The sequence below is a fragment of the Belonocnema kinseyi genome, chromosome 6 (genome assembly GCF_010883055.1).
Source record: "Belonocnema kinseyi isolate 2016_QV_RU_SX_M_011 chromosome 6, B_treatae_v1, whole genome shotgun sequence".
NCBI classification, from domain to species: Eukaryota; Metazoa; Arthropoda; class Insecta; order Hymenoptera; family Cynipidae; genus Belonocnema; species Belonocnema kinseyi.
In genome coordinates, this window is record NC_046662.1 from 86,399,170 (window position 1) to 86,410,045 (window position 10,876).

At 34.0% G+C, this 10,876-nt stretch overlaps 1 protein-coding gene across 2 annotated transcripts in view; it reads right to left on the minus strand.

Moving 5' to 3' along the window:
• Nucleotides 1–6,344, minus strand: part of LOC117174565 (transcription factor collier) — a 117,845-nt gene extending 111,501 nt beyond the window's left edge. For both annotated transcript variants that reach the window (XM_033363786.1, XM_033363785.1), the window contains exon 1: nucleotides 6,191–6,344. In XM_033363786.1, coding sequence (XP_033219677.1) covers nucleotides 6,191–6,261 — 71 coding nt within the window. In that variant the 5' untranslated portion in view covers nucleotides 6,262–6,344. The remainder of the gene's footprint in view (nucleotides 1–6,190) is intronic.
• Between the last annotated feature and the right edge of the window lie 4,532 nt (nucleotides 6,345–10,876).

The following is a 10,876-nucleotide window of genomic DNA, read 5'->3' on the forward strand; positions in this document are numbered from 1 at the left end:
TTATTAATCTTCTATTAATTATTTTTATTTTTAAACTAATAATGAAGGAAGAGAAAAAAGTAACTTTTTAGGTGACTTGAAGTTACATTATCTAGTTATAGTTACAAGTAACGTAACTGTAACTAGTTACTTTTTTTCGTTAAGTAACATAACTTTAAGTAGTTACTCAGAAAAAAGTAAATTACCCAACACTGGTTTTTACATAAAAAAATCAAAGATGTAAAAGTAAAACTACCTTTTTTTCACTCAAAATCTGTTTAAGGGTTAAAGCAGTTTAGCCGATTATGTATTTCATGTCGCAAATGATGGCATTTTGTACGTATCCGGCACCATAAGGAATGTTTTTAGAGTCAGAGGGAATCGAAATAATGGACTTATTAGTCTAGGCCCGATTTTTAAAAGTTATGTGAACTTTTAATTTCTAAATAAGAGTAGTCAATATGAATCAATATTCAATTAAAGTTTATATTCATCATCTAAATCATTGTCAAAAACTGTGCGCTTTAATATAGAATGGTCAGAAATAAAAATTGTAGAGCTCTTTGAGATGAATAATTATTTACCTTATTTAACCGGAAAAGGGAATTTTTTATTTCTAGTTAAATATCTTGTAAAGTATCTTGCATAAGTACACCGAAAAATGAAAGCTTATAAAAATGCACTTACTTATGCCTCCTACGTGTAAACCGTTTTTCGATGATTTATATACGCAAAAAAATGTTGTCATACGACTTGAACAATTTACTTAAGAAATGGTCCACCTGAGTACAAATAGATGACCTAGTAAAATAGATTGGCAGAGAAAAAAGTAGCTTGTTTTTAAAAACCAATACTAAAATTGTAAATTAATTTTTGGTAAAGTGGCTTTGGCGTTAGGGCCCAAAAGAATTCCTTTAATGATTATTATCTGAATAATAAATGAATGAAATAAGAGAAGAAGTGCGATAAAACGAATGGTAACAGCACAAAACTAAATAACGAATAATTTAAATGAAAAAATATTTAGGTCAAATTTTAACATAGCAATAATTTTTTTAACCTCTTTTATGATTAATATTTCTTGAAATCATTATCATTAAATGAAAAAAATAGATTTTTTTTTATCTCTTTGGATTTTTAGCTCAAAATTTCTCTCATGCTATGATATCGCGATGTTTAATTTTAATTTTCTTGAAATATGATTCTTTTTTTGGATCAACCCTTTTTTACTCATTAAGCATTCCCATACCTCCGGAGTGAGTTTTTATTAATGAAAAAAATCGATTTTTTATATAAACCTACAATCGATTCTACTCGAGTTTTAGGTTTTTTAGATTGTTAACATCCACATCCATTTTCTTGAAATTGGATACAATTTTTAACAAACTTTGCTGGCCTCAATTCAGCCATACTTTAGCTTGGGAGTAGACTTTTCTATTGTCTTTAAATACTGATTTCGGTTGTAAAACATGCTTTTTAGCTCCCCTGAAAAATTCTCATTTGCTTGATTATCTAGTTCTAAACTGCCACTTTTCAAACATCAATAACATGTGCACTATTATATTTCTAGAAATGCATTCAATAATATTTAATATTTGTCAAGATTACAGATTGCAGCCCGGCAGAGAAACGAAATACAATTAAAGTTATAAATAATCATTTCTCTAAAGAGCTTGGCATTTATTTTTCCTTATACTCAAACATAAATTACTGAAATAATGATAAGCAAAAAATAAAATCAAAGAAAAATTGATTGAAAAGCAGAATGGAAATTTCGTTGGCATGGATAATTTGATTGATTGAAAGTATTATCCGCAAGTTTAATGATTTGCCTTTATGACAAGAAACAAACCCTATCAATGATAAGATTCGCTTGCGACTTGATTATATTTAATCAGGAAAAAGAAATGACTTATATGCTGAAATAATTAGCGAATAATTGATCCGAAAATAATTTCTTAAAAAAAATTCCTATTACTTTCAACTATTTTAGTTTTTACTGATAAGTTGAGATATCATTTATTTAAATTTCACCATTTAAACAAATTTAATAGGAATTTTGAAAAAAAGTTCTGCAAACAAATTAATTAAATCAACCATTATTGTATATTTGACATTTTGGACATAGGCATAATTTTCATTTTTAAGTAGTCCATATATAATACCTTTTACTATGTGAACTGAAAATCATAAAAAAAATTAAGAATCCGAATGTTTACCTCCAGTTAGCTAGAATACATGAAAAAAGTTTTAATTCAAGCTAAAGAATGAGCTAGTTTCAAGGTGCAATAGAAAGAAATCCAGTCACTCTAAAATCTGACCTAGGATAGGGTCTTGAAAACTAGCTAATACAGGGCCTAAGCTAGCCACAATATAGCTCCAATCAAGCCCAATATATGCCTGATTTGAATTATGCCCAAATAAGAATTCTTTATGGAAAATACTAGAAATCACAAATATATGAGGCAAGATGTGAATCGTGAAATGGTGCAACCGAGTATATTCACGTAAACTGTAAACATTTCTCGACTAAAATTTAGTACATAGAAGGCTTACTTTTAGCCTAAAGAACGTCTTTCTTTCACAGAATTTTTCTTTTCGCATAAATTTAGTACCAAATAAGTCTTAATTTTGGTCTTAGCAAAAACATCTTACAATCAAAAAATTGTTATGATCAGCCCTTAGACATTTTTATTTAAAACTAATTGCACCTGATCTGAACCAGTCTACACCTTTCAGAGTAGATGCGGCCTAGACAAATTAAAATTTTTGCTAGCTTCGCCAGATCAAATATAGAACTCTGAGTCCCATATAGGGTGGTTCAGTTGAGGGTGGATTTCGGTGCTTCACTGGTTTGGGGCAGTCAATTTGGCATTCCAAAATAATTATAATCACGCGGTGAGAGAGCACTTTCCGCCAATATTCCTCTATTAAATGGCTATTTTTCCTGTTATTTCGTTTTTCCAGTGCATAACTGTATCGTGCACGTGTGCTTGCCAGTTATAGTTATTATCCTGCACGTACTGGCGAGTCGCTCGCGCACACGAATTTGCACACTTGGATGCGACAGATCGGCCCATTTGTGTTCATACCAGTAGCGTTGCGTTGTTTGCAGTTTCAACCCGACACTAAGGTGATAATTACAAGCTCGATCCGCGTTTATCGCGTAATTTGCTACGAGTACAATTTTGAGACCCGATAACGATTGCTTCCGAATTTAGCCACACGTTTATCCGCCTGTAGGACGATATCGTTATATTGCCAATAGCTGTGCGAAAACATTTCTTTAAATAAAATGCACTTCAGTGGCCTTCTAAATCGGAATGATTCCACAAGGATAAAATTTAAATTCCGAGAAGAAAGTCCATTACTAAAGATAAATAAGATTTTTCGATATAAAGATTTTACAGTTTTAATGGCACATCGCAAATCGGCGACAGTGTTATTTATTAACAAACACAAAAAGTTCGTAATCATTTAACTGGGTATAAATCGATAAACATTTGGAAACGACAGTACAATTAACTGATACAAATTTAATGAAGACAGTAATGGCAGGACTTTGAGTGTCATCATTGTATACCTTTTGTATAATGTATATAACGTATATGCAATAACATCCTGATGTATGTATATACTATTTATATCCATGTATTTGAATCTACGGATATGCGAATTCGTGGACAAAGCAATCGGATGCAGAGAATCACAATAAATCCAGAGTTAATGCACGATGCGCTGGGCGTTAGTTATTATATGAGTTAGCCGAGAGCGCAGTCTATTTACGCAGCATCCCAGCATGATTCATAATGCACTGCAAGAGATAATGAGCAATTTGTAATGGGTATATCCGAATATAATTTGCGACTTCGCGAGCATAAATGCGCTTGAGCTGTTTCATTAAGTTCTTCAATATCAGGCATTTTAAAATTTACACGACTCCATCAAACAAAACACAGGATAATTTTTTGGATGCTTCGTCGCGATCAAAGAAAATATTGTACATAGAGGTAGAAACTTCTTGAAGATTTGTTCCTCTCTTTTTTGCATTGTGTTTTGTCTACTAAACCTGTTTCATTAGACGTACAACTTTTCTTTATAGTATTTTAAGGGCAAGAGAGTTTATGACAGTCCTTGCAGAAAGTTTTAAAACACTTTGCAAGCTTCTGAACCATCCCACCATGAAGTAAGTTGTTGGGCTTGCCATTCCGTTCAAGAAAACGAAAGTTCCAAGTTACACTTTCACAACAAAACGATGAACTTGCATTTAATGGCGTTGAAAACAAAGAGTAGTTATGTTATGATTATTGGTGAATTTAACCTTATTGAGAAAGAACTAATTCAAAAAATGCTTATTTGCTTAGGAATTACATTAGTGCTGTTTTTTTTTTCTAATAGTAGAGTAATAATTTTTCTAAGCCAATTGCTTTCGTCAAATAAAAAAAAGTAGTGATACCAAATTTTTGTTAATAATACAAAAAATCCATAATGCAATCTAAGGGATTCCACTGCATGATCACGATGCTTCATCCAGTCCAAAGAAAAAGTTTCGTACGGGTAAAGGTCCAGTAAAAGGCGCTAAAATTCTCAATTACATTAACTCGATTTCACTTGGTTCACGTGTCACAGGATTACGGCAGGGGTTAGTTAAGGTTGTTAAAGGAATCTCTATTGGATTACCGAGAGCCAGCTACCTTTCTCTTATACACTACAAACATGAAATTTAACATTAGTATATTATCTATAAAGTTATTAAATTTTAATTATTTAATATTTCAAGATTCGTGTTTGGATAGATTTTTATTTGAAAAAAATATAACTCTCTTAGAGGAACATATGAAATAATTTGGGATTTTTGCGATGGATTTTGATATGATTCTTAATCAAGGAGGAAAAGGAAACCTTTTTATAGATTTTTTTTTCATTTTATCATCTGTTGCAGCTTTATTTATAATACTGATGGCAATTTTTTATGTAGTAGTTTTAGATGATTTTTAACATCTCGTATTCGTATGAGCTTTCAAAAATAGAATTTCCAAATGTATACAAATGCTCACTAGAATAATAGTTTATATATTGAAAAACAATTAAATTTTATCTTATTATCTCCGAAGCTAGGCATGAAATTATTTTTCTCTTATGTTCGTGTTGAAAACACTAAATAAATGAGTAAAAACTTTTTTAAATCATCTAACGACTTTAGTAGTAATACAAGTATTTTTTAAAGCACTTTTTATGATTGATGTTAGTTGAAGATCTAAGTCCTGAAATTTTCACTTTTACAGCCATAATTTGCTCATAAAATCAACATGGAAGCATGTACGACTATTTTATTATCAAAACTGGTAAGTTTATATCTTATAAATAGATGATACTATTATGTTTGTTGAAAATTACCGATTTTGTTGATATGACATTCATTAATTGACAAATATATTTCTATTCATATTACGCATTTAACTTTATGAAATTTGATATCCACATTTTTTGTGTAAGCCTCTGAATCTTATGAGTAATTAGATCAATAAGTCGCGCCTAGTGATACGAGTCGACGCGCGTTCCGACGGATCGCAGTAGTGCAGTCCGTCGGATAGGCCTAAGCACCCCCAGTTTAGAGTGAGTCTATTATTTTTATTTCAAAGATGCCATTGGGGGTCATTCATATTGACTAGTAAAGGCTTTTCAAGATACTTTTCCATAAAATAAAATATATTTTAAGGTAAGTAGCAAAAATGAGATTGTGTTTCAAATGAATTATTTTCCATCGGCATTTAAACAAAGAATGAGGTAATTCATTGTACTAATTGTTATTGTGCATCAAATAATTAAATTTTACAAAGTAAACCCCTCACAAAACCATATTTTAATTCTATGAAAAAAATGTTTTGTTTGAACAAAGAAACGATTTGCTTACTGTAGAAGTAACGAGAATTGAAGTAGTCCCAACAAAATTTTCTTCCCTTTAACCATCCTGTTGGGGACACAAAAAGTTTGTTGAAAGAACCAAATTTTCGTTAAGGCAACAACAAAATGTTATTGCTCCTGCAGCAACCAAATTGATTTGTAACGTGAAGTTTTTTTAGCACTGCAAGAAGATATTTCGCCCAACTCTTTCCTTCAGTTTAAATATTCTACTCCAGTGAATTTTGCAAACATTTCTTTATAACTAGATTGACAACAATTAAAATGTTTACGAATACTAATTACTCACGTTCCATTATCGGCAAGAGCAGGCTGAGGCCAGGCACGTGGTACAGGTTCCTCTTTCAAAATCTGCCTCATGTCCTGTGGAGCGAAAACAAGTGGGGCACGTGGATGATGATGAGGTGGCGGCGGTGGTGGTGCCACACTGGCCCCATAGAGTTTCCGACCCCAGTGCCCTTCGAGTTCCACTGGACTTCCGGAACCCGTGGTAGCACCAGCTCCACCTCCGGCACCGAGTCCTAACCATGGTGACCCCCCAGCCCCCACGATCGTGGAGCTGGGCAGGAGACCGCTCCACTCGTCGGACCGCGTCGTGAGGCCGTAAGGGTAATTCTCTTGAGGTAACACTCTTCCTTCTTTGCGTAACCACCCTTTAAAACGACCGCTTCAAGGTCGCACGATACACTAGCATCAGTTCAAGTTGCAAATTCGCAAAAAGCTTTCAGCTATCGAACTGAAGTCTGACTCCTCTAAGGATTTTCTACTGTTCTGATCACGCATCAACGTGTAATCAGCACACGATCACTCACTATTACACTGAATTCACGAGTCACTTTGTCCAGTCCAAAATATCACTCTAAAGTTTAGTGTCACGTGGTTATCTCACTCTTCACTGTAACTGACCTCTCTTAACACGTTTGGGACTAACTTCGCGATGAACTATCAATAAAAGGATTGAGTATTGACTGGGAACTGAATCATAGGATTGAATTGATAGATTTTTCTTATATCTCACTAGGACTCCTCCAGACGGGACCTTGCGCAGAGGTGTCGTTAGGACGAGACTGAATGGCCCGATGAAGTTGTCGGAAATTGTTATAATCCGTTGCAGGCTGACGATACCTCAGTTTGTCGAACTATGGAAGAGGTAGAGGGTGAGGTCAAGGCGGTCAGAACGTTGAGACAGAGGAGAGTTCTTGGAGGTCCCCAGCCGCGCGTTGCTTCCCGTTACGGCGCCGCTAGTCGAATGTGTCACGGCCGGCCGAGCCAGCGTGGTTCGAGTCCCACGGGGTTGTAGCGCGGCCCAATAGGCGTGGCAAATGCGTTCTATGCTTCGGCGCGACTACGGACAGGTTGTAACAGCTCGCCCACTCACCAATCCCTTCCCAGATGGTTCACCAATCAACGACCTTCCTACGCCCGCTAACACGCCCGCTCCATGGTCTGAAGGTACGTGGCGCCACTACGGAAGAAAAACGAGTTTCTCATTACGGCTCGGGCCGTCCTGCAATAAAGTGTGGGTTTTGTCGATCTCGGCCTGAAATTGTTTAAAACATCGAATTTTTGCAGACAAATTTTTCGTTAGGAAAAATTTTGTAGCAGGGGATGATATCATTTTGGAAAGTAATTATTTGGATGCTTTTAGATGGTTGGAAAGAAGGTAACGAAGTGTTAGATGTTAGGAAATCAGATGAATTCCTATGATTTTGAAAAGATCTTTGGTACCGATACATTGAAAAGATTTAGTATAGCGCGTTCTAAAAGTTCTCTCTAACTTTGAATGAGTTGTTCACTTTTTAAGATTTTACAGTCAGTGAAATTTCACTAAAATTTGAGTTGATAAGTTGATATTAATTAATTTCTTTGTGGCTTTTTTCGACGTTCAGTAATAATACCAGCTACTGGTTTTGTAGATACTTATTTACATTTATTGTTTCTCATGTAATCTGTTTTTAAAATTTTCTCTTAAAAATTTGTTATAATTATATACCAAAAGCACCAACATTGAATTTTCAGTATAGGTTATTTTTCCTTTTTTTTCCACTTTTTTATCAGAGAAGGTATTAGATCGGTGTGAAATTTGCCCCCCCCCCCTTGTTTGTCAAACGTACACTTTTTGAAACCTTCTGAATCCGAAAAACAGGTTTACGCGATTGCATTTAACTGTCTCTCTGTGTATGTGAGGAGGAGGGTATGCGTTTTCAAAATTTACGCGAACACTTTTTTTAAGATTAATTTTTTTTATGTATGGCGATTTAGATAGCCGTATAGTACGCAAAAAGACGAACAATTTATTTTCACGACTTTTTTCGATTCAATAAAATTACCAGGATATTATAGCATTTATACACCCGTGTGGAAATAGCCCGGGTTAGCCCTAGTACAACAAGTTTTCTGGTCGGGGACTGGCCGGGCTATGTTTGTTTTTTAAGAGCCTAGCCGCGCGCTGGTCGGGGACTCGCTGGACAAAATTTATGTTAAACCCACAGTCGGGGGCTGACTGGGCTCTAATCGGACAAATCTTATGATCGTATGTTCAGACGGTAGCTGGCCGGGCCCCGATTGGCAATAATAAAATTGTTGAACTTTGTTTATAACTTAATTACTTTCTCTGATTTCATTAAAAAATGGATGCGTATACCCGAATGGATGTTCCACGCGTGAAAATATATTGGGTGAATATCTGTTTCACACCACAAATTTTTAAGTTTCATCAGTTCAGACTTTTAAACCATGCATTTTGTGACAAAAATTCGAAGACAATTTTTTGAAATTCGAACTGTTTTTTTTTTTTTAATCTGAGTTCCATCTTTATGAAAATTTGCAATCAAAAAAATTACATTTTATATCAATCTTAAACGTTGCAAAATAGTATAAAACACCTAAAAACCAAACCTTACACGAAAGTAAAAAAACTTTTATCATTAAGAAATTTCCAACGTTCACGATTGAATTTCTGAGTCCCGTCATTGAAAATTTTAAATGTTCATAAAAAATTACATTTTCTGTCATTGTAAAAAGTTAAAAAATAGTCTAAAGCGGGAAAAAACAAAATATGACGCAAAGAAAAATTGTAATCGATTTAAATTACTTATTTAAAAAGTATTTTACTGATATTCCTTTTAAAAGTTCATGTATTTTATATTTACGTAACGCCGCATAATAATAAATAACTAGAAAGAGAGTACTTAAAAGTTGGTACTTTAACTTTTCTGAACTGTAGCATATGAGGATGGCTTCTTCAACGAGTTTCAACTTGTGGGTTTAGCGCAGTGGTTAGCACTTCCGACTGCTAGGCGTTAGATTTAGGTATAGATATATGTAGGTTCGATACTCCGTACACTGTTAGAAAAATCTGTATGAGGCTTAATATACATGCGTGTGAAGCAAATATGCACTACCGCTACTGAAATGTAACATACATTGGTGCAATGAATTTAATATACATCTGTATTAAATTTAGTATACATGTCAGCATAGCAATGTGCGTGAAAACTCAACGTGCTTTAATTTCTTTAAATCTTGTCAAATATTCTCAATTAAATTAATAATCTAGAATTCGTCGAATGAATTGTTATTTATCATGAAAGTGCAATGTACGGGTAAAACTTTTTCCTAATTTCGCTCTAAGTGGTCCAAATTTAAAGCGAAGGCATTTAATTGTAGGTTAGGTCTGTTATTTATTTGCTTAATTCAACTTTTCAACTTGAAATGCAATTTTATTTCTGATTGACAGGAAGAAGGTATCGTGTTTTATTATTTACATTTGAAAATGACTGCTAAACTCTTTTTGAATTTGTGAAAAATGGAATTATCTGATTTTTCTTGTAAGTGATTGACATGAATGTATATGAAATTTAATATAGTTGCCATTAATGGCGATTTCATATGCTTGATATATTAATTTTAATACAGATGGTTATATTAAATTTAATATTATTTTTAACAGTGTAGCGTTAGAAATTGTATTTGTAATATAATGGTTACAAATGTAATATATGTATTAACTCTAAACAGGACTATTAATATTTAAAGTCAAAATGCTCGCAATCATTTAATATTTATTTTTTAAATCTTTTTTGTCTCTCAAAGACTATGTGAAAATAGTTAATGTTGCATGTGTGCTGGGCGTCTGGAATTCTATATATTAATATGCTCTAATTCTACAGTAAAAAAGAATCAAATTGATTTCCCAACTCAGTGACAGATGTTCTTTATACAATTGAAACACGAATTATTCAAATCTAGTAAAGCAGCAATTAATCTTGTCCGGGACACGGTCTAAATCCCCGACCAGCTCCCGGTCAGTTCCCGGCCATTCTCCATGGCCGGACGCTGGCCAGCTCAGCGTGACGATGCTGGTCGGATTCCGAGCAGAAACCCCGGCCAGTTCCCGACTTAAAGCCGGGCTCTCCAGCCGTAGACTGGCCAGCTCTCGACTTAAATTTCCACCCGGGCAAGATTCAAAAACAAACAAAACTTGAGCCAAACAACGCACGACATGAAAAAAGTCAAAAGAAGAACAATGTTGCTTTTTGAACTCCTACGAACTTTCTATTTACCATTTTTTCTTTGGATAAATAATTGTCGTTTTAGCAGTGAAGAGTACTGATGAAAACAAAAATCTCAATTTTTCAACTAATTTTTTTTATAGGATGCACACTTTTTTAATCCTAAAAATAAAACAATGAAGATACATGTGTTTCAATACCAATGCATATTATGAATTGAAATAATCTGAATTTATTGAAATCCTACATTTTTCAGGGTAGCTGAGACAAAATCGAGTGCGAAGCACGAGATACGTGATGAGAATGTGCTTGTTAAAGCCGAGGGAGCTTTAACAAAAGAGAATTCACAATCACGGGTAAAAATATTTGGTCATGATCTTGTCTTACGTAAAGACTAATCCAAGACCATTTAAAGTTATTTTGTATGTCGAGCTTGTTAGACGGAACGAAACTATTTTTTA